The 23617-nt window shown below is 51.9% G+C and overlaps 1 protein-coding gene across 3 annotated transcripts; it reads right to left on the bottom strand.

Moving 5' to 3' along the window:
- Positions 1-672: 672 nt before the first annotated feature.
- Positions 673-21827, bottom strand: MAP1A (microtubule associated protein 1A). Of its 3 annotated transcripts, XM_036734760.1 has the most exons (7): positions 21730-21825; positions 11477-11559; positions 11069-11209; positions 3586-10835; positions 2969-3489; positions 2570-2790; positions 673-2329 (listed from the first exon to the last, which is right to left on the bottom strand). In XM_036734760.1, the coding sequence occupies exons 4-7, from the start codon at positions 10683-10685 to the stop codon at positions 2174-2176; spliced, it is 7998 nt and encodes a 2665-aa protein (XP_036590655.1). In that variant the 5' UTR covers positions 10686-10835; positions 11069-11209; positions 11477-11559; positions 21730-21825; the 3' UTR covers positions 673-2173. The 3 variants fall into 3 exon arrangements, with proteins under 3 accessions (XP_036590655.1, XP_036590656.1, XP_036590654.1); XM_036734761.1 differs by having other exon boundaries at positions 2969-10835; positions 21730-21827; XM_036734759.1 differs by lacking the exon at positions 21730-21825 and adding an exon at positions 15502-15574 and having other exon boundaries at positions 2969-10835.
- Between the last annotated feature and the right edge of the window lie 1790 nt (positions 21828-23617).

Below are 23617 nucleotides of genomic sequence, written 5' to 3'. Positions count from 1 at the left end.
CGCCATCCCTGAACTTGGTTGTGAATTTTATAGGAACATTTTGGGGAGAGGCTATGCCTTCTTTGCCACCTCCTTCAATCCAAGTGTAGATCCTATTCCCAGGACAGTGAGAGTCCCTATAGTTGCAGCTTCTCTCTCCCCACCCCTTGCAACCTGACCACTTACAGCAGGTCTGTACAATCATAGCTTTACTGGGGACCCTACCCAGCTCCCCACTTTACCATAGTCTGCTCTATAGGTTTGAATTTTCATGGTGGGATCTGAACTCTAGGAGATTCTGGGTCAGTGAGGGGCCCTACAATTAGGCTGTAATCCTAGTTCATTATTAATCTTCAGACCCTGCTTCCCGGACTCTAAATCCCTTGATTAGGAATGCTCCCTAAGTTGTCACTGACTCTTTCCCACTCATAAACGCTTGTTTTCTATGCTTAAGCTTTTCTACCTGTTCTCAGAAACCAGCACAGTGGGGCACAGGGATATCCCATCCCTTCCCGAACACCTACGTGGTCTTTTGGAAGCTTCTAGTCACCCTCCGTTGAAGCTATGGTGAATCATACGAGATCTAAGTCCCCTTGGGAGAAGGGGCGCCAGTGGGAGGAGCAGAGAGGGAGAAACTGGGGTCCATGGACCAAGCAATATGTGAAGTCGACAAGAGCCAGGCCAGGCCAGGTGGTAACTGCCACAAAGTTGGTTTATTGTTAACGTTCAAAGTGGCTCCTTTACAAGAGTGGGAAGATGAGTGTGTGGGGGGCCAGGGAAGGAAGGTTGGGCAGGGATGAAGAGCAAAGCAGCAAAGGGAGGGAGCAAGGAAAATAATTGATTTTGGTTTCTTCCCTTCAGGATAGGAGCTGAGCCCATTCAACCAACTGTGTCAGGGTCTGGGCCTCACAATCTGGCAGCAGACTGGCAGGGCAACACATGGACTTTCTGGGGGAGGGGAGGATGTCCCTTCTTCTAAGGTGCCATGTTCAGCCTATTTTGATCCTGCCGGGGTGAGCTGTAGTTTAGCTCCACCTCCTCCCCTGCACTGCCCACCTCCCCCATCCCAGTCTTCCTCTGCTATGGCTTCCACCTCCCAGCTCTAATTTCTGAGAACTCTGGGCTAGGGAGGAAGTAGGTATCCCCATCTCAACTACAGGATGGCAGTAGGGTATTGAAAATGTTGGGGGTATTGCACAATGTTGGGATGTCAAATGTTAGGGTTCAGGCAGTGGCATTTTTTTCACCCATTACACACCAGGCCAGCATAGATGGCCACATGCATAGAAGCCAAGCAGGAAAGGTTTGGACAGGAGCATGGGAGGGAATATGCCATGGAGTCCGGGGGCTTGGGAAAGCTCTGGGATTGGGCTGGTCTGATTCCTCCCTCATCCCCTGTGCTGCCTAACAGGCCTGGCCTGGGCATTAGGCCCTTGGCATATGAATGGGATTGGAGGCAAGATCCCTGCCTTTGCTGCCTACCGATGAGGGGCAGAGGCTGATAGGGGAAATTAGAACGTCCCCTCTTCCCCAGTTCGGCCCATTGGTCAAAAGAGCTTCAAGTTTTGGATTGAGACATTCAGATGTGAAGGAATCCTGGGGGCAGGGTAGCAGCAAGACACCCCCAACTCCTGCCAGAATTAGAGGGTGCAAGGGGGTGGGAGACAGGGTTGTAGCTCTGGGCATTTAACTGACAGTATCATGTCCCAGGTCATATAATTGTAAATCCTGGGATGCAAAATAAATACTTTTGAGATAGGGAGGTCCCCTAGGAGTGGGGAGTGATCTTCCTCTATGCTTAGAAGACTGCTCTCCATGAGAACCCTGGGTCCTGTACTTATTCCCACTCCTATACTCCAGCCCTTGACGGTACTTGAAGAAATCAAGTTATTCCAAGGTCCCCAGGCAGCAAGTGACCTTCCCAGGTCCCCATTTTGTGCCTACCCCACCTCCCTGCTCCTTTTGGTTCTGGGGAAATCCTTTGGTTCTGAGACCTCTCTCAGGCCTGTGGATAAACGGGAAGGAGACATTGTGTATGGGGAGGGGGGAGGAGGGAGGAATGATGCCTCCCACTCAACACAGCCCCCAGAACTCATTCAGCCTCCATAGCCCCCCACTCCCAAAGGACTCAGCCTCAGCCATTCTCTGGGAAAGCTGGGGAAAGGGGTATGAAAGGGAGGGATAAGTGGTCCCTTTAGAACTCGATCTTGCAGGCTGGGAAGGATTCATCCTGCATGACCACAGTGCTGCTGCTGGCCAGGACGAGGACATTCAGCTGTTGCTGCTGCTCATGTGTCTGCTGATACCATTCACGGGTCACTTCTGTGTCATGGGTAGGGATCAAAGTTACCTGAATGGGGATAGGGTTGGGAGGAAAAACATATGCCAAGGAGAAGTAAGAGCATGATAGGATAATTTCTAAAAATGGATATGGGTGAAAGGATGGGAGAAATCTTTGTATCCTCCCAAATCCAGTGGGTTTTTCCCCGCAAAGGTCCCCAGAAAGATTCAGATTATGTTCTATCTCTGCTTCGGACAGTTGATCACAACTAGGGTTTAGCCCTCTTTGCCAGCTCCTGCTTCCACTCACCTGCAGATTCTCTCCCCACTGTGCCTTGCCCTCCAGCAGTGCATCCAGGACGGCCCTGCTTGGCTCTCCGTTGGCAGGATCATTTCCACTGACCACATAGTAAGCCGCCCGCACACGGCGGAAGAAGTCAAGGTCAGCAGTTTTGCCACTGCAGTGATTAGGGATGTAAGCAAGGTCCACATACACTGGAGGGCCAGAGCCACCCTTCTGGCCTGTGGCAGCTATAGATAAAGAAATGTCAGAATTCTTGGTTATAATAAAGGGGAGCAAAAACAGGACCCACCTCTCCCTTCTTCCTACTAACTCTCCACATCTGTTATACTACCACCTTCTTTCAGGCAGTAGCTTTCTATATCCTATCCCAGATCAAACTCTCTTCCTTTTCTTTTTATTACTTACTTGAACCAGCCTTGAGCCCATTGACCAGTCCCTTGGTCAGAACGTTGTGTCCGTCCTTTTCTTCAGGTGGTACCTGGCCTGCAGTGGCACGGGGCCGAGGTGGGACTCTGGAGGTGCGTTCAATGGGGCCCTTCCCAGGAGTGGGAGAGCGTTTGCCCCGAAGATCCAGACGTCTGGCAGGGGAGGCTGGCTTGGCCCTGCCTAGGGCCCTTCGCCCACTCCGCCCCTTCTCCTTCTCCTTTTCTCTAAGCCGTTCAGCCCGCCCTGCATCTGTACTTAGACCCTCAGGGTCAGCCATGCACACATCAGGGCGTGGAGGGGGTGGGCGGGGGTCAGGTTGGGGAGCTGGGGGTGGGTCATGGACAGGGCGGGGATGGTGTGCCCCACTGACTCCCCCAGCTTTGTCCACGGGTAAGAAGTCACCATCTTCGTCCGAGTCCAGCGCTGCCTCAGCTGTGATGGAGGGACACTCCTCAGTCTCTGGGGGGACATCTGAGTCTGATTGTGAGGAGCCCGAGTCACTAGCAGAAGTGGGAGGTGTCTCATCAGCCACAGGGCCTGGTCCCCCAACGCCTCCTGGTCCCCCCACCCTGCGCCGTCCCCCTCGCCCAACTAACCGTGCCTCTTCGGTGGATAGATCGCTATCATCAATGGACCTGGGGAGGGAAGGGTTGAGAAAAGATGGGGACAGCTCTCCACAGCTGGGCCAAGATTCAGCAGCACATCCTTGAGGCCCAGATTCTGGCTCAGGGGAGGCACTACTAGGCCGGCTCCTCATGGATTCTCCTGGACACAAGGGCCGCTCTGGAGATAACAGTGTGGCTGGCCGGGTGCATTTCTCCGCTCCTTCGGGCCAGTCTGCACATTCCCAGTCTGGGCGAAGCTCAGCTTTCTCTTCAACTTCTTTGGCTGTGGGGAGCCCTGGGGGACTGGGGCTGGCCTCAGTAGGGCCATTAGCTGCACAGTCCCTGGACGGGCTTGAGCAGGATCCCAGTGCCTTGGTGACTGCTCCAGAGCATTCAAGGCGGCAGGGCAGAGTACCATCATCCATGTCCCCAGGCAGGCTGGGGGCAGGGGCAGGGCTCAGTGTGGCTGGAGGGGCTGGGCTCAGTGCGGTTAGGTCCCAGAGGCTTCTGCCTTCTGGTTCTGCTCCTGTTGCCATCTCCCCGGCTGCCAAGCTTAGGGGGAAGCTCTCGGCCACACTGGTGATGACGGGAGTGGTAGCCTCAGATGAGGAGCCCTCCGAAAGGGCCGGTGAAGCAGGACGGGGCAAATTGGACAGGAGAGGAGCCCCAGGAGAGGTGGGGGATGGAAGCTGGGGTAGTGAGGAGTCTAGGCTAGGTGCCTTGGTCACCTCCAGGTACTCATCATGCCGTGCCCTTGTTGGGGGTCCTGGGGCCAGAGCTAGCGCACGATCCCCAGAGAAGGCAAGGGAGCCACAGGGTGCAGATCGAGGCTCCGCTGGGGAGGGCAACTGTGGGGCAGATGGCTGCAATGAGGAGAAACCAAAGGCTGAGGCAGGAAAGTCCAGGCTAGGCCGAGCTGGGGCAGGGGGTGAGCCAGCGGAAGTACTGGTAGGCACCTCAGAGCCAGCCTTGGGGATAGAAGGTTCAGCAGGGGTAGGGGATGGGGGACTTAAGGGCCGGGCTTCCTTCTCTGACGGCTCTCGAGCTCCCTTCTCCAGCTCAGAGTCGCTGGCATGTTCATCCCAACATTCTGCCTGCCCTCTACTTGACTCCTTTGGGGATAGGGTCACCCCTTCTGGTCTGCAGCTCAGGATGTTTCCATCAGGAAGGGGACTAAGGGCTTTGCTTGGAGCAGCAGCTCGGGGAGGCACAGCTGGAGGGATGGGACTGGGCTCCAGATCCTGGTCTTGCTCCATCTCCTGCCTCAGTGCACCCTGTCCAGGAAATGTTGCGTAGTGGAAGGCTACGTCTGTACTTCGGTCCTTAGGGGAGACTGGAGATGACAGCTCCTTTTCGGCAGGGGTGTGCCGGCCAGCTGCCTCTTCCTTGGCTGAGATTCGGGGGGGCCAGTCCCCTACTGCACCCAGTGGGGGCTCCCTGGTTGGACAAGCTGAACTGAAGCCAGACAGAAGCACCTGCTCATAGATATCTGCATACTGAAAGCTCCTCTCCTCGGGGTATGGTGTGGGCTCCCTCTGTTCTGGCTCTGTGGGTTCAGGCTCCTTGGCTTTGGAGTACTCCCTAGCCTTGGAAACCTCTGAGCTTTGAGGGTCTCTGTCGGAAGTCCCGTCCTCCTTTTCACTCTCTCCTTCTCCTTCAGTCTTTCGGTAGTCTTTTCCTAGGGGTGAATATGGCCCTCCTTCCAACTCAGCTGCTCCCTCCTGCACTGCAGCCACCACACTATCATACTCAGCCATACCCCAAGAGAAAGGGGCAGGAGGGAGTGGCTCTGGGGCAGGCGTGGGGGGGACTGGAGCAGGGGAAAGAGGTGCTGGGGGGACTGGCCTGTCTTTGGGGACCCATGGGGGGATCTCAGCCAGCCATGAAGGTGTAGTAGGTTCTTTATGTGTGGTGGGCATTGGTTTGGGCTCTGGGCTGGGGGTCTCTTGGCCTAGGACTGAAGGAGCAGCAGTGTGATCCAGGACTGAGCAACCCATCTGCCCAGACAGCTCAGGTGGGGAAGCTGGAGGAGAAATGATCTCAAAGGGGGAACGAGTTACCCTCTCCTCCTTTGGCGGAAGTCCAGTAGGGGACTCTGAGAGCCAGCGCTCCATCTCCAGTTCACCCTGTGGTGACGCCTCCTGGAAACTCTTATAATCTGGGATCCAGGGGCTCCTGGGTGTATGATCCAGAGGGAGCACCTCTTGGTCATCATCTGGTCCCTCATCAAGGAAGGTGCTCTCCCGTTCCTCACTGTACCGGGGTCGGGCCCCTTGGCCTGGGGCCCTGTCCAGTTCATGTGGGAACCAGACTTTTCTCTCACAACTCAGCTCCCTCCAGTATGTCTCCTCTTCTGCTGCCCTGTCCTCTGGGTCTTGCCAGTACCTGTCTTGCTCATGGGCCCTGTCTTCCCACCTTGAAGCAGTCTCTTTTTGTTCCCCAGCTGGAGACTCCCTCGCTGGGGCTGTGCCCTGCCGTTCGCTGCTCACATCTTCCCGTTCCCTCCAGCATTTCTCTTCCTGCTCTTGGGACTTGTATTCCCAGATGGAGGCCTTGGTCTTCTCTAGGGTTTTGTCCTCCAGAGTCTTCTCTTTCTGCTCCAGGGCCTTGTCTTTTTCTTCTAAGACCCTATTTTCTTTCTGTGTTTTTACCTGCTCTGGGGCCTCATATGGTGATTTATCCCCCTGCTTTAGGTCTGTGTCTTCTGGGACCTCATCCTTTTCTTTTGAGGTTCTTTCCTCCCCCACTGGGATCTTTTGCTCTAAGTCCCTGTCCGCTCCCAAGGCTCTGTCCTCCCCTTCTTGGACTCTGTCCTTCTCTTTCAGGGCCTCCGTTTGGGCCTTGTCCTTCTCATGGGCCTTATACTCCTCCAGTTCCCTGCCCTTCTCCAGGGCCTTGTCCTCTTCCAGGGATTTGCCCTTCTCCAGATCCCTGCTCTTTTCTGCCAGGGCCTCATCCTTTTCCTCCAATAATTTGCCCTTCTCTTCAAAGGTCTCATACTGCTCCAGAGCCTCATCCTTTGGTTCTGGGGATTTTCTCTTCTGCTCCAGGGCCTTACTGTCCTGCCCTAGGGCCTCACTCTCCCACCCTGGGACTGCATCTTTCACAGCTGGGCTCTGAGGGGGCTTAGGGCCTTTAGTTAGAGAGCTGTCCAGGATCAGATTGTCCTGCCCAGGGCCTGGAGTCATTCCGGGAGAAAGCTTCAAGTCTCCCAGTACCTCAGTGTGAGAGGAGTGACTGGCAGATGTCCCTCTGATGGGGCTGTCATCTGGGACATGGCTCTGAGCAGCGTGTGTTGGGGATGTTTCCACGAAAGGAAGCCCTGTGGCTGGATGGTCAGACGCAGGGGCCAGGTGATGAGGGGTGTGCTCAGCCAGGGCCTGAGGCACTCTCTCCTCCTTTTCTTGGCTCAGATCCCCAAACTGGAGAGTACCTAGACTGTCTGGTGACAGCTGCTTGGAGGAGATATCTAGAGAGGTCTCCTTGCTAGGACTCTCTTCTGAAAGAGAAAGTGACCTGGTATCCTCAGGGGAGACTTCTGGCCAGTGGTCCTTGGGTAGGTCATGTTCTGCTAAGCCTTGAGGAGACTGTGAAGCAGGTCCTTTGCTGGCAGAGTCTGGGGAGATTGCCTTGGGTATTGAGAGGGATTCAGAATCTTCTGGTGAGGGGATTCTGCTAGAAACCTGGGGTGGTTCATCTCTTTGGATTCTGTCTGCATCTTGGAGTGAAGCCTCCAGACTTCTAGGAAGGGTCTCTGCCGTAGGAATCAGGGCTGGAGCCTCCACGGTCTCTAAGATGGCAGCTCTGTCCTGTTCTGGCATCTCTGGGATTCTGCTCACAGCTGTCTCTTGGGTGAGAGGGCTCTTGAGTACTGGGGTGTGCTCTTTCTCCTCTTCTGGTTCTCTTTCCACTGTTTCTGATTTGGGCTTTTCCTTAGAACTGTCTTCCTTACCAACTCCTGGTGTTCGGCCAGCCTCACCCCAGGAAACTGCTTCATCAAAGTCCTGAGGCTCAGACTTATCCTCCACTGGGGACTGGTGGAATGGTGTGTGGGCAGCACTGGGTGGGCCTGATGGGGGAGGTGATGCCATCTTGACTGTGCTGTCATCAGGACTGAAGCAGCGCTCCTCTGGTTCCCCAAGGATTGGTTCCCCTGAGTGGAGAGTGGATCCAGAAGTGTCAAAGAGTGGGGACCCATAATGACCCTGCAGTTTCTGTGACAGCTCCACATTGGGAGTCTCATCTTCCTCCTCCTCTTCTGCAGCTCCTTCTCCAGGAAGGCCTCTTCCTGGGATCTCTCCCTTCCTCTCAGTCTCACTGGGCACTGGGAAATCCTCATAGGGTGGAGACTTGAAGCCTTTGTCTTCCTCCAGGGAGGAGGTGGGAGAGATGGTACCGGCAGATGGTACATAGTCTAGGCCCTGAGTAGCTTCAGTGCGAGACGAAGGGATGCTGGTGACTGTGTCCAGCAGCAAGGAACTCTTGCCTGTCTCTTCAGTCTGGGGAGCTGTAAGTGAGGCTACTGACTGGTCTTCAGCCACTGACGTGGCAAAGGAAGACAGCTTGTCACACTCGGTGATAGAGGTGGCTGAGGATACGTGTTCTTCTTCAGCCAAGGGGGCAGCCACCATGTTAGGAGGGTAAGTGAGGAGTTCTGTCTCTGGGGCCCCATAACCCTTGGCAGGAGTAGAAGGTACAGTAGTACTGTCAATGGGCTGGCTAGTCTCAAAGGAGCTGGGAGCATCAGGCCCTGAGAGGTCGTAGGTACTGGGAGGAAACCTGGGTGGGGCAGGGCGCTCCTCAGGCTCCTCATGAATCTCCTCATCTGAGATGGTCTGCTCTGTTTCTGAGTAGCCAGGGATGGTTTCATCCTGTATATATGAGACATGCTCTGTGGCTCCTGCAGGAGTAGCCAGGCTGCTGAGGAATGATGATGTCTCCTTCTCAGGGGCCTTACCCTGTGGCCCCAGTTCCCGACCCCCAAGGGCCTCCCTGCCCTGTGAGGTGACCTTCGGTGATTCCTGCATGTGGTGCTTTTGGTAGAAACCCTCAGCCTTTGTCTGCTCCTCCTCTTCTTCCTCCTCTCCATCTGATGGATGTACTTCCTCCATCTCTTCCAGCTCAGCCTTTTCAATCACATCCTCCTTCGTCTCTGGTTCGCTCTCTTCTCTGGCCTCTGTTCCTTCTAGAAACCTCTCAGCTTCCCTTTGCTTCCCATCCTGGACCTCCCCAGCATCTTCACCCTCCTCTTTTTTGGTCCCAGAACCGGGGCTCCCGACCTTGCAGGTGGGTCCTTCAGGGGTTTCTGGGGCAACCTCTTTCTCTCCTTTCACAGCCTCATCGCGATCCAGGCCTGGGCCAGAAGGCACAGCATCCGGACCAGCTGTGCTGGGGAGCCCTTCTTCCCTAGTTTCAGGAGGCTGGGGCCTCACCTCCAGGTCACTGTCCTTTTGCTCAAGCACAACTCTTTCTTCACGCTTCATCTCCTCAAAGTCTCGGGTGAGGTCTTCCGGTGAGGATAAAACCAGCTCTCTTGGCGCAGTGACTGCTGGTGGTGGTGCCACCTCCTTCTGGGCCGGAGGGGTCCGGGGTTCAAGGGAGACCTCCTTCTCACGGACCGCCCGACTCTTTTCTGTCTTGACCCTGCCTGGGACCTTAGCTTTGTACAGTGTCTTTCGTACCTCAGGAGTAAAGGGTTTCAGGTCTGGCTTAGAAAATTTCTTGGGTTCCGGCTTAGCATCTTTCTTCTTATCTTCCTTCTTTGCATCCTTTTTCTCCTCCCTCTTTCCCTCCTCCTTCTTGATCTCCTTCCTCTCCTTCTTGATCTCTTTTTTCTCCTTGTCCTTTTTCTCTTCCAGTTTTGACACCTTCTCCTTCAGGTGTTTCTTCCCAGTCTTATCTTTGATCAGCTTCCTCTTCTCAGCCTTCAGCGCTTCGCTGGACTCGGTTCGGACCCTCTCAGCCTTGGCTGCCTTCTCCGGAGGTTTTTCTGGGGGCTCCTTTGCCCGCTTTTCGCTTTTGGCTAGCTCCTTGGCCAGCTCTGATCGGGCCTCCTTTGCCCCTTCTTCAGGCACTTCCTCTCGTTTGGCCAGCTTCCCCACAGCGGGTTTTGCAGATGCTTTGAGGCTCTCCCTGCTGTCGGCCCGCTGTTTGATTTTACCGGGCTTCAGGTTAGCCGGTACAGACCCAGAGGCCAGGTCTTTCTGCGTGGCCACAGGATAGCGGAGGAAGTCCAAGTGACGAAGTTTCTCCAGCCCCTCTAGGATCTTGTTCTGGGGGGCGTTCCCAGGGAAAAGCACCCGTACGATCTTCTCCGTGGGACTGGCTGGTAGCCAGACCACCAGGGCAGTGATAGAAGTGAGGTAGGGCACCGAAATCTCGCCCTCTTTGCCGTTGGCCAGCACGATACCGGTCTTGGCCTTGCTGTTGCCTGCCCACTTTTGCATGAGGAATTGCATTTCTTTGCTGTCCTTGACAGGATTAAGGACGTACATGTCCAGCCGGCCCACACCCATCTTGTGGAAGAGAGTCAGTGGCTCGATGGTGTTGCTGACCACCCGGTACAGTGGCTCTGCCTGGATGCCCAAACGGTTCAGGTGCTGCAGGGTCAGGCAGGCCTCCTCGATGCTCCGCTTGGCTTTTCGGGCAGCATCCGGCAGGCGCAGCTTGTCGGGGACGTTGAAGAAAACCACCCCAAGCTCAGGGGAGATGAGATTCTTGACCCAGTCGCTGTAGCTGCTGGAGCCTTGGGACTGTTCCTCCTCCTGCTCTGCCACTTTGCGCTGCAGTAGCCCATTGATGCCAGGCAGGTTATCTGCACCTATGTGTGTGAGCAGGACCGAGTCTATGCGATCAAGGTGCCTCACCAGCTTCCAGAAGCAGGACTTCCGGTCGGAGCCACCATCCACTAGGATGTTGAAACCATTGACAGCAAAGAGAGCAGAGTCCCCTCGTCCGCCAGGGAAGATGTAGCAACAGGGCTTGGAAAGCTTGAGGAAGCCTCCAGAAGTGGGGGGCTCCAGCAGGTCAAAGGGAGACGGCACATCTACAGTCTCAGAGACATATTCTGCAAACTCAGCCACACCATCCATGGTGGGCAATGTGGGTTCTGGGTTTAGCCGAAGATGCAAGGTTTCCTGGGAGCTGTATTGGCCCAGGCGGCTCCAGTCACCCTCGCCCAAGCACGACACAGTGAGGGAGGCCTGAACACCAGGCTCTCTGTTGCTGAGCAGTTGTGCAACCTAAAGGGACAGCATAAATACCCAGTCAAGGTCACTGGAGCTGATCTACCTCTCACTGGGTGTTGGATTCCACTTCTGACCAGGGTCCCCACCCCCATCCTTCCCAAGGTTGAGGGCTCTAACACAAGAACCTTTAAATGTCTTCCATGGCCCTCCTTCCTTCTCAGTCCCCAGTGTCCTAGCGATTGCTTGCTTTTAGGTTCCCTTACCTAAAACTCCAAAATGAAGCTTACCTCTGGATTGTGAAGGACCTGGACAAAATTCTGGTAAGAATAGGTGCCACTCTGTAGGATGAGGTCCCCACCAGGCTCTGAACTTTGTCCACTCAAGATCAGCAGCTTGTGAGCTGATGGGCTGCTAAGGAGGGAGTAAACCTAGAAAGAGGTAAGAAATGGACAAAAAGACAACTGTACTTTTCTCTTCACCTTACTCAGTCCTGTAGGATGATTCCTTAGTCCCCTTTATGCATATATACTTTGGATCAAGACTGGGATTGGTATGATACCTCTGGAAGGAGGACCCAGAGATGGTGGGAAAGGAGAATTGGGGGTCATGTGTGGTGACTCTTAGCCATGTGGTAGGGAGTGGGGGGAGAGGGTATCTCAGCATTAAGAACGAAAAGCACTGGGCTGCTGCCTCACCTCGGAGCTGATGCTCCCTGAATTGGGGTTTACCAGGATGACTGTCTCGAGGGTCTCACTTTGATGACAAAGGGTCCGTTGGCCTGTGATAGAGAGAGAAACATTTTTGAAATGGGGGGGGGGTCAGAATAAGGTGGGAAGAGGTAGTATAGGACTGTTAAATGAAAAGATAAATCATTGACTTGATGAATGTATGATGGAGGTTGGGAAGGCAGGGCTGGGAAGGAGTAGGATACTGGGGAGCATGAGAATTTGGGAAAGAAAAGAAGCTGGCTGGATCAAGGGTACAGTATGTTGGACCTCTGTAGCTGGCCCTTCTTCTAGAAGCAGCAAGATAGTGTAGTGGATAAAGCACTGGGACCGAAGTCAGGAAGACCTAAGTTAAAATCCAGCTTCAGACATTTACCAAATACTGACTCAGTTTCTTCAACTGTAAATTATAGATAATAATAGCATCTATCTCCCAGGTTGTTGTGAAGACTAAATGAGATAATATTTGTAAAGTGCTCAACATATTTGACACACCTTTAAAAAACCCCAAAATAATCTAACATTTATATAGTGCTCCCTATGTGCCAGGCACTGTGCTAAGGCTTTCACAATTAGCATCTCTTTGATCCTCACAATAACCTTGGGAAGCAGGTGCTATTATCACCCCCATCTTACAGATGATAAAACTGAGAGAGCTGTTCAACACAGTGCCCAGCACATAGTAGGTGTTATGTAAATGCTAGCTATTATTATCTTTATTTTTAATCATTCCTAGCCTTTTCAGGGACTGCTACCCTACCTCTCCTCTAGCTCGCCCCCTCCAAACTGGTTATCGCTTTCTCCTCTAGTTACCCAGGCATACTCCTAGTCCTCCCCCTCTACCCTCCCACCCCAATGCTTTGTCTACTGGGACTCCTGCCTCTGACTCCCTGGTTGACAAGAAGCCTTTGTCCAGCTCGAGCCCTGTGCTCCTGGTGCTGCCTGGGCAGTGGGGGAGCCAGCTGGGAGGTCCCCCAAGACCACAATCCTCACTCAGCTTCCCTCCCACCAGTTGTATCCTTCCATGGACGTTTATACCTTCAGTGGGGCTAGGAATGGATAGATGGTATCTTCTGAGCAGTGTCCAGGGCTTCCCTTCTCTCTCCCCACCCCCACTGCACTTCAGGATTCTTTTTAGAAAGGCTCAGAGAAGTCCATAGTATCTAGATCCCTATGTTTAACAGATCAGAAATAGAAAGACGGCCCTACTCCCTTACTCTGTTCTGTGGGCATACTGGACACCCCAAGTCCCATTATATACCAAGCACCAACCAGTCTCAGAGCTTTCCTGTCCCGTATCACTTTCTGAAACCCCCAAGAGTCCCAGTTTGATTAAAAAAAAATACAAAACCTCCCTAAGAATCCTGACAGGGAGTGATCTGAGAAGGCATTGTGGTAAATAGAAAAATTCTCCAGGCTAGGAATTAGGAGACCCAAGTTTAAGTGCTGATTCTGCCACTGAAAGAGCAGTATGACCTTGGAAAAGTCATTTAACCTCTGGATGCAGTCTCCTCACCTGTAAAATGAGGGGACCGGAGCTACATGATCTCTAAAGGTTCTTCTAGTTCAAAAATTCTGTGATTCTGTGATTCCCCTTTCCCACCTCTGACCATCTCCTAACTATGTTCCCTGTGTCCAGGCACAGAGAGCAGAGTATGCAGAGAAGGGTTGCAGAGAAGGAGAGAAAGGAAATGCTCCAGTTCCTCTCTCCCTCTATGCCCATTTGCAAATTCAAATCCTGTCTCATTTCTTGGAATTTTAGCAAGAAATCAAACTGGCGTAGAAAAATCAGGTGGTGAGTCAGGCAGATGAATAAAGAGCCAGCACCCCCTATGCTTACCCTTAGCCTTTTAATCATGGATTTCAAGGTAGCAGAAGAGTTATCACGGGTCTAGGTTGGGAGGGGACATAAAGGTGGGATCCTAGCCTCTGCCTGATAAGTCTTAGTCCTGGGTCCCTCTTGCCCTCCCTCTCCAGCTCCCCAGGCCAGGGTGATTTGGAATAAGGGCATTTCTGAAAAAGATGCATCTGACCCCAAACCACAAGATGTAATTTGGAAGGAATGTGGAAGAGGAATATTGATATCAAGACCAAACTGAATGGAGGGAAGGGTAGGAAATCCAGAGATATGGAGAGGGTACAAAATCCAATATTATTTAGGAGTGAATCTTAAAAGGAGGAAGGGAACTTGGGGGGTGGGGGGAGGGAGAATCTATTCAGCTGATGGGGAGCTGGTCTGGGAGTAAAAGGTTGGACTGTGTTTGGGTTGGGAAATATGAGGGGTCAGCCATAACTTATCTTTATGGAAAGAGCCTGAGCCTTCTTCCCATCTCCCCTCCTCACACTCCAAAGGTCATACATTACAATCGAAAAGGTAAAAAACAAACAATCTGGTCGGCACCACTCTTAAGGATTTCTATTTGGCCCTAAGAAATCAACCTGAACCCCCCCTTCTTCTTTATTCTTATGGTCTTCTCTGAGTCCAATCCAGTCCCCTGTACCTAAGACCCCCTCCCTCTGTCTCCATCACACCCAGAGTGCCAGCTACTAAACGCATGTTTATCTACCTCATTGCCCCCATACTCCCATGGGTCCTCATCTCTCTCCCCTTTTCTCTGAACTCCTTTCACTGGAGTGAGGAGCCTAGGGTATAGGACCTTACCCCATTCTTCCTCTTCCTTTAGGAAAGGCTCCCTAACTGCTTCCCTTGCTCAGGGATATTGGGGCCCTTTTCTGGGTGGGAGGTGGGGGCGGGGTGCTGAGCCAGGGCAGTGGAGGAGGCAGGTGGCTCCGCAGTAAGGCCGGGTGTGTGTGGGGGATGGCTCCAGCAGCTGCAGTGTGCCGCAGTGTCTGTGTGTGTGTGTGTGTGTGTGTGTGTGTGTGTGTGTGTGTCTGTATGTGTGTGTGTGTGTGTGTGTGTGTGTGTTCAGCTCCGGCTCCTCCTCTCTCTCCTCCCCCCCACACCATGACAAGTCATTTTCTTGGCTGTCTCTGCAAGGGGGGTGGGGTGAGGGGTAGGAGTGTGTGGGAGAAGCAGGAACAGAGTGTGCCCCTCGAAGCAAGGACCCTCACTTTGCGAATGAAAAGCAAAGATGAGGAGGGGTCTACAGGGACATCACAGGCAAGGATTGGCCTGGAAACCTCAAGGGCTCAGTCTGGGAGAGTAAGGATGGCTGAGGGTGAGGGTGAGGCTCCCAATCTCAGCCATGGTTCCAGCCTGTCAAGGGGGAGGGCCTCAGGGGGTGCAAGTGAAAGGGGTTTCTAGAAGCCTAGAACTGACATTCACTGACAGTAAAGGATAACGTCTACAAACTAGCCTGTCCTGGAGGACGCTCCTGCCACGTTTCAATGACCCCCTCCTCCAGTCGCCCCCCCAATACCCTCACCGTATTCCCTCCCATGCAGAAGCCCATTGCAGTGCCATCTCCACTCCCTCCGTGCCCCCTCCCACCCCCACCTCCCCAAGCAGCTGGGAAATCTGGCAGCTGAGGCTCAGGGACCCTCCCACTAAGGCACATTCCCTATACCAGCCTTTGCCCCTCCCCGCCCCCCCTCAAATCCCCTCCTTTTACACCAAAGATTCTGCCCTCCATGTCTGTGTCATCCCAGGCTACTAAGTGATGGGGTGGAGGGGGGTGAGGCGCAGGGAGTGAGGGTCCTGGCTTAGGTATTGGGATCATCATGCAACATCCTCCGACTCAGAGCCCTCCAGCTCCACCCGGTCTATATCAGGACTGTCACAGACACAGACTAGGCTGCTTTCCTGCCCCAGTCCTGGTCCTCCCTGGTCTCCCACCCTTGAATTCCTCCCTCTTCTGACCATCCTTGGGCCTGTCTGCTACCCCACCCTGAGAATCCAGAGTCCCAAATTATTTATCCCCACTTTGTCCTCCCCTCGCCCACTCCCCAGTTCCTCTTTAGCCTTTCCTCCTGTGCCCACCGGTCCCCCATCCTTAGCCTTCCCCTCCCCTCCCCTCCTCCAGTCCGGCTCCTACCCTGGGGTGCGGGAGGGGGGCCCTCATGGAGGCGGGTGGCTTCAGCCCCAACCAGCAGCGATAGGGAAGAGTCTGCAGCACTTTGGGGGGGGGAGGGCTAGGCTGGTTGGGGGGAGGTAGGCGGGATCAGGGCGGGGATGGGGGGCTGGATCCATGACGAGGCACTAGAGTCTTAACTCTTTCCTCACCCTCACTATATTCTACTCTGTTTTAGAGCTGCTTATGTGTCTCCACTTCTCTTTGGGAAGATACTGAGGGAAAGAAATCTGGGGAGATTCTAGGGGCCATAAAGAAGCAGGAGATACAACCTCTCCCTCTCACCCCCAGCCCTCCCAGCATGGGCTTCTCCCCAACACTGTCAATTAAGACATATTTATTGAACTTTGTATGCACAGGACTTTCTGCTAGGCATGGGGCAGGCAGGTGGGGGGATTCGAAGAAGCAGGAGATGACTGTCCCTTCCCCCATTCTGTCAAGCACCATCTCCTCTACACTTGGTAGGTTCAAGGAAGCACTCCCCATGTCCCAGGAGTCAGTAAGAGAAAAGGAGGCTGGAGGGGAGGGAGGCCATGAAGGATGGTGAGGAAGACAGACAGAGCAAAGGGAACATTGGGGAGTGGGGGAAGCAGTGAGAGGGAACCAAGTGCAAAGCTTCATGAAGCAACGTCAGGTCCTGAACTTATAGCTGAACTAAGGAGTGAATGGAAATGAGGCCCATCTTAAAGCAGGGACTTAAAGCAGTTTTTGTTTTGATAGGGCATAGGGACAACACCCTGTGAATTCCTAGACAAGTGTGGCTGAGGAAATGTCCTAGAGTTCCTCCAGGGTTCATTATTCTCCAGTTACTGGGTGTGAAGAAAGGAGCCTCTGATCTGCTGCTATGCCCTCTATGAGAATTCCTGCAGAAGTCAAACCCAAGTCAAATTCTTTTTTTTTGGGGGGGGGGGTCTGTCTGGACCTGTGATTTAATCCTAAGGTCATGGACCTAGAGCTGAAAGGGACCTCAGAGGACACCTAGTAAAATCCCCTCATTTTACAAGTAGGGAAACTAAGGCCCAGGGAGCTTAACTAACTTGCCCAAGATCACAGAAGTAGAATTTCCAGTCTGGAAACTCTCTTCACTAATGGAGATACTCCACTCATCTGCAACAAGAGTCTTAGAGAGTCGCCTGAGAGCACTGAGAGGTTAGGTGGTTTGCCCAGCACCTATCAAGAGGAGAGATTTGAACCTGAGACATCCTAACTTCACATCAGTTCTCTACCCACTCCCCCACTCACTTCTCAAGCTTCTTTTACCTTAAGTCGATGATTCACATAAGTTATGCATTAAGATGTATTCTTTCCATCCACTTAAAAATGACATGTTTTATGATGTTAATGAGAAAATGGGGGGTGGGGTGGGGTGGATCACTCCCTGTCTTTCTCCCTCTGGGTCTGTCTCTGAATGCTTGGTGTCTTGCTCCCTAAACTACCCTCCCCCAGCCTCGGTATTCCTGCTGTCCTTTCTCTGTCTCACATTAAGTGAAATGCTCTAAGTAATCGGGGTGAAATCTTATTGAACCTTAATGCTTTCATTCCATTTGCAAAGTCTTCAGGCTCTTCACCGAGCTATTTCCTCCCCTGTTTCCGTCCGTCATTCCTCTTTCCCAACCTATCCCCACAACTGTACCCATTTTCCCCTGCATCATCTCCCCACCCTCTTTGCTGCCTTCCACTCTACTGTGTGACCTCTTTCCAAAAATCTTATCCCCCGGACCTCAGAGAGCAAGCACTAGAAGGTCACAGAAAGCAAATCAGTCTCTGGTCCTGGACAGCCAGCATCTCCCATCCCCCTCTTAACTATGCAGTAAGAGGAGGAGCTGAGTCATGGAGTACCCTAGTAAGGGGGAGGGGTTACCGTCCAGATCCAGGGATGTAAAATAGCCACAGTACCAGGGTGGGGTGAGCCCCCACCCTTCCCCAGTGCAGAGGGGGAGTAGGATCGGGGAAGGGCGGGGCTAAGAAGGTAAAACATGGAAAGTTAAGCCAAAAGGCTGGCTAGGCTGGGTTCTTACCACCAGTAATAGGAATAACAGCAAGAAACGCCCTCTCCACCAATCTTCCATGCCTATTCCCCGATGGTGTTTAAAAGGCATTTTCTACCCACTCCCTGCTCCGCTCATACATATCTCTAGGGACCTTGTGTTGAGAAACGAGTGAGGGGGATACTCTGGGGACACAGTTTCAGCTCTGACAATAGTTTTCCTATAGCTCTCCTTCTGCTTCCACCCACCCACTGAGCCCCTGGCCTGTTTAGGGAGTGACATTTTGAAGAGAGCAGAGCAAAAACCCATAGACTGATGAAGACATATGCCTACTTAAGCACAATTTTTCAAAAGCACATTACTCTATTTCCCTTTAAAGGGAAGGAGAGAATACTACAGAGGGGTCCGGAAAGGTCTGTGGTGAGTCCAGTGATTCCAAAGGGGCAGGTCAGCACCCTTTAGCCCTCCACTTTGTCAGACAACAGCTTAGACCTTGTGGCTCCTGGTTGTGGTTTCTGAAGAGTTAGATAAATTTACCTGCTAATGACTTGGGAGAGAATCTGGAAGCCTTCCTAGGTCTCTCAGGCTCTAAGGACTATCTGTGCTCTTTAAAACAAGTAGCCCAGGGCCCCCATCCCAGATAATCAACCTCAGAATTATATTCTTTCTCTTCAGACCCCTGCACCCTACCTCACACACCCTCAGCCCCCTGCCAATACTCAGCAGTAGGAAGGTCATCCTAATCCATGACGCTTATTTGGTTCTAGGTTTGTGCTAATAAAACTAAAATATCGTATTGCTTTGCAATGGAAAGGGTGCTTAGAATGGTTGCCAAAAGACCAAGATTTGAACCTTGGTCTCGCCATTTTACCTGTGTAACCCTGGGAAAGTCATTGGGCCTCAGTCTCCTCCTCTGTAAAATTAAGGCCTCGGACCAGATGACCTCTAGGGTTTCTTCCTGTTCTAAAGCGATGATCCTATGAACTGCGGCTCATGAAGGCTCTGAAGGGACAGATGCCAGGTAACCATTTATGGCTCATGTTCTGTAAAGCGGGACTTATCCTCTGGGACAACAACAACATTCTCTGACCACCAGAAGGCATTAAGCAGGTAGATGCTGTTTCCTTCTTAGGGAAGACCACTCTTCCCAGGGGCAGTAGGGGCAAGGAGATGTTATTCCCTTATTCTACTCTTGGAAGAAGAATTTCCATCCTTTTCAGTAGTTTCTTGGAATAGGGTTGTGTCATGGCATTGTGGGGAGAGGAGGGCGGAGAAAAGGTTCAGGACATCTGTGGGATAAGCACAGGGGATCAGACACAGAGCACAGTGTTGAAGGGTAGTGTGGTGCCTTGGAGAGACCTTGCCTTGGGTTCAGGAAGACCTGGATGTGAACTCCCCTCCTTCCACATTTAGCTGTGTGATCCTGGGCCAGTCCCTTAACCTCTCTGGGTCTTAGTTCCCTCAGAAATAATTTAAAAAAACCATATATACCTACCTCATGGGGTTATTGTGAGGTTCAAATAAGATACTATAGAATGATTTGTAAACTTAAAGCAATACACAAATGTCATAATATATTAGTCCCTGGTTGGGCCAATAAATTTCACTTTGTGACCTTGAGTAAGACAATTCTCCACTCTAGACCTCGCTTTCCTCATCTGAAGAAGGAGGAGGCTAGATTAGATGATTAACAGGGTTTCTTCTATTTCTATGACTGTATCTGTACCTTGCTTTCCCACAAACATCCCAGAAGTGTTTACAGCTGCTCTGGCCTGGCTGGTATCTCTGAGACAGCTGGTGAGGATGTAGTATGTATTTCTATTGGTATTTGAAAGTGTTTGGCTTGGAGAAGAGAGGAGGGGAAACAGAGCAGGGTGAGTCTGGGACTGTCTTCAGCAGTGTCTTATTTTTTTCCTGGAAATTCTCCAGGACACCCCACCCCTATGCTCATGGACATTGATCTGCCACCAAACAAATGTTGATGTCTAAAATAGTACCAGTACACTTTTTTTTTTTTTACCAGTACACTTTCTAAGAGAGAGAGAGAGAGAAGCTTTGATCCTAGGATATCTGAGCCCAATTCCCATGACAAGGCCTGTGGCTGAAAAAACCTGGGCTGGGTTGAGTATCTGCATTTTTGTCTGAGAGTATCTGAGTGTGACTATGTGATATTCTTTGTGTTCCTCTGTATCCTGACTTAAAAATATGATTCAGTTGCTTGGTTTAAATTCTGATCTGCTTTTCTTTTGTTATTCTTCAACGCAGCCTACTCTTGATTCAGAGCATCAGGCTTTTCATCCTTAGTTCTGTGACCTTGGGCAATTTAGAAATCAGGAAGCTGAACTTCTGTTTCCTCCTTTGTAAAATGGGAATAGTAATGCCTGTCTATTCCATCAGGCTGCTGGGAAGTTAAAAAGAAATGCTACGTAGGAAAGCGTTTTGTTAAACGGAAAGCAAGACGCAAACGTAAATTATGTCATCATCATTGTAATCGCCTCTTCGCAGTCATAAGGGAATGATAGTTAATCATGGATAATTAAGATGAAGAGAGAACCCCAAACCTCAATTCTGGTGTCAGTTTTATTCTGCTCTCCTCCCATCCAGTTTTTGTCAGAGCATCTGGTAGTAAAAAGTGGTAAATTGCTTTTTTTTCCCTTATCATTGCTAATGGAGGAAGTGTTGGTGTGGATAATCTAATTCAGAGGGTCATCCAAAAACAATTTATGTTTGAATTCATACAACATTGTTTTATTTTTAGAAAACAAATTTACCTAGTCAAGTTTTGCTTATTTAGCCTGGTATGAAAATTAGTTGTCATTCCCCAAGCATGTACCATCTGACAGCAAAGGGACTATGTGGCCCAAAAGTATGCTGGGTCTCCAAGGGAGGTCAGCCTGGGATTTAAAAAAAATTGCTGCAGATAATCCATCAAATATACAACCCATATGGAGATAATGGGGAATTGACTATATTAACCTTCTTCTCTCCCTTCTCCAGCACTATCTCTGAAGGTGTCAGCGAACAGGTAGTAGGAGGAAAGATTAGGAAAAAGAAGAAGAGGGGGGGGGGAAAAGCACTATTTCTAGAGGTGTCAGTGAGCAGGTAATAGGAGGGAAGAATAGGAAAAGGAAGAAGAGGAGGGAGAGTTTTTTGGATAATCCATACACTAGATAATTTAGAAGCTGACTGTTCAGGGTGTGAATATAATCAGATGAAGGGATTGTGCAGTTGATGCTGTATACCTGTGAAGCTAGAGCTACTTGAACTCAATACGCCAATAATTTGCCAATAATGTGCCTACTCATGCTTCTTGTGAGCTATGACTCTTTGTGGCTTTATATTGGGATTGTAACACTATCCCCAGTCTCCTCATAGCCTAGGACTAGATGGCTCCTAGGAATCTATGAAAATGCTTTTGCAACTAAGGATCAGAGTTCCTAAAATTATGCTTTCCAAAGTCTCTAAACCTAACTCCAACCCAAGAAGTTAAGAAATTGCAACCTTTGACTTTTGTTCTATGAGTTAGCTTTTCCCCCAAGATGTGACTGGCCCTATAATAATGGACCTAAGAACCTCTGATTCACTGAAAACCTATGAGATCTTCCTCACTCTTGGTTCCTAGGACTCAACCCTGACAGGAGCTGAGCCGATAAACAGGAAGAACAAGGAAACTGGTTGAAGGCAGGGATCATTTTTACCTTTCTTTGTATCTCCCCAGTATTTAGCATACTGACATAGTAAACCCATAATAAATGTTTGCTGACTGACTGACTGGTAGATGGACTATGAGAGTGACCAGAAGAAAAATGCTGAGCAAAGGGATGGGGAGTGACTATGGGAGCTCTGAAGAAGGAAAATGGAAGAAAGAGAAGAGGAAGGTAGAAGAAGACCAAGTTCTGCATGCCAAATTATTTTTTTTAAATTGGAGAAGTGGCCAGTTCCCAGGTATAGGACTAATGAATGTCATTGTAACATTTGTCACCAAATTATCCGTCTCTTCTGGCTGAGCCAGATCTTCACTGCCCTCCCCTTCTCCCCTCCCCCCCCAATAAAGCCCTGGGCTCCTCCCCATCAGTGTCAAGGATCCTGGAATTCCCAGAAGGCCCAGCCCTTTCTGGTCTGAAGTCCCAGTACCAAGATCCTTGTCCTACCCATCTGCCTAGCCCTCACCCAAAGGATATAGACAATTGCAGATGGACCTGACCTTTGACCTCTGAGGAGAAGTGGGCTAAGTGCCGGGTAATGAAGAGTCTCAGCTGCTGATTCAGGTTGCAGGCGGATAAGTCAATGTTCCATGAAAGAATCCCTGAGAGACAAAAAGAGAGAGAGGGATAGGGTCAAAACGGTCAAGGTTTGAGAAGTAGCAGGTGCAGGAAGGAAAAGAGCCGCAAGGCATGCAGAAGGGGTAAGAATATAGTCGCAGAGATCAGCTTCACCCATATCTCTGAAATGCTAAGAACAATTTCTCCTATCTGTCCTCACTTTCACCTTCTTCAGGCTATTTCAGGGTGGTATAAACTTTGTAAAGAATGAGTTTTAATCTAAGAATTTTCTATAAAAGTTTTCTTAATACTGTAGGAGCCAAAAAACCAGTTTTGTCCTCACTTTGCTGTCATTCCTGCTTCAAATCTTTCAGATACTCGAGATTCTAGAATCTCCTTCTCTGCCCCCTCCTCCTCCGCTCCACCCCACAGTAGCCTGAGAGTCCCCCGCAGGTGGTGTCTCTGCAGTGCTGCGCCATTGGCCCCAGAAGTCTTATCATGGTCCCTAGCTAGCACCTTAGCTCCCAGAGGTTCAGAGACCTGTCTGAGGCAACTGAAAAGAGCCCTGGTGTTTCCCCCATCCCCCAGGGGCCATGGCTGAGGGTGTTGGCATGGGACTTGGGAGCTGCACCACCTTAAAAACTCTCCAGAAAGGCAAATGGACCATTGGGAAGATTCGCGGTCCTGAGACACTGCGGGATATGGGGGTGGGGAGGCGGAGCCCGGGCAGGCGTGAGGGGCTGTACAGAGCCCCTGGAGACTGCGGGAGAGCAGTGGGGAGTGCGGAAAAGGCATGGTTAACGCATGAGGGAAGCCGGTGTCGAATGAAATAGAGGATGTATAGGACGGAGAAGGAAGCTACCTTAGGTACATGGTATAGACAAATGAAATACAGAGGATGCTGGGGATGTGGAGATTTGAGATGAAGGATGAAGATGTACGGGTTAGACGATGCAGATAGGACTAGCAACACGGGGCGGAGGATGCACTGAGCGCAGCCGGGACCATGGTTCTCACCTTGCTCCAGGTGGACCCGAACGGCCCGAAGCTGGCTCTCGGTGCCGATGTCTCCGATCACGATGAGTATGGAGTGCTTCCGCGGGTCCCAGCGTGCGGCCGCCACCCCAGCCTCGCCCGGCACCTCCCCGGGGCTCTGAACCAACCGCGCGCCGGGGCTGCAGAACCCCAGCCCGGGAGTTGTCTCCATGGCAACGCCGGCAGGCCTCCCGGGCCCAGCCTCGGTCTCCATGGAAACCTCTGCTGGCGCGCAAGGCCAGCGAGAGCCAGGCTGCGGAGGGGAGAGTGCGCGGCTCTTAAAGGGCTACGGGTGAGGCCGCTCATTGGCTGAATCCCGTCAGGGGGCGGGGCCCCGACACTGCAGGGGCGGGGCCGAAGGTCTAGTCGGAAGACCGGGCAGTATGAGGCCGCGGGGCTCTGTATGCGCAGGGGCGGGGACCTTCCTCCCTCCTTCCCCACCTCTCCCTCCCCAGGATTCCCCTCCTCATCCCTAGCTCCCTTCCCCCTCCTCCTCCCACCTGCCTCTCTCGAACCTGCAGCGGCTGGACCTGGGCTGAGGCACGAGGCAGGGGCGGAGGGAGGTAAGGGAACCAAAGGAAAGGGTCAGGGGTCCGGCTGGTCAGCAGCAAGAGCTGATCCCTAGGACTTTTTCCTGGGGCCTAGGGGGGAGCCATCTTGCTGCTCCCCGAAGCCTGTCTCTGTAAGGTTGGCTCTCTCCATCTCTGTCAGATTGGCTCTCTTCATCTCTGTCATCCTACACTGGGCTAGCGTCTCATGCGCTGCTGGCCTGAGGCGTGCGATACCTGATTTCCA

The sequence above is a fragment of the Trichosurus vulpecula genome, chromosome 8, assembly GCF_011100635.1.
Source record: "Trichosurus vulpecula isolate mTriVul1 chromosome 8, mTriVul1.pri, whole genome shotgun sequence".
NCBI lineage: Eukaryota > Metazoa > Chordata > Mammalia > Diprotodontia > Phalangeridae > Trichosurus > Trichosurus vulpecula.
This window is presented reverse-complemented; position numbering and strand designations above follow the sequence as displayed.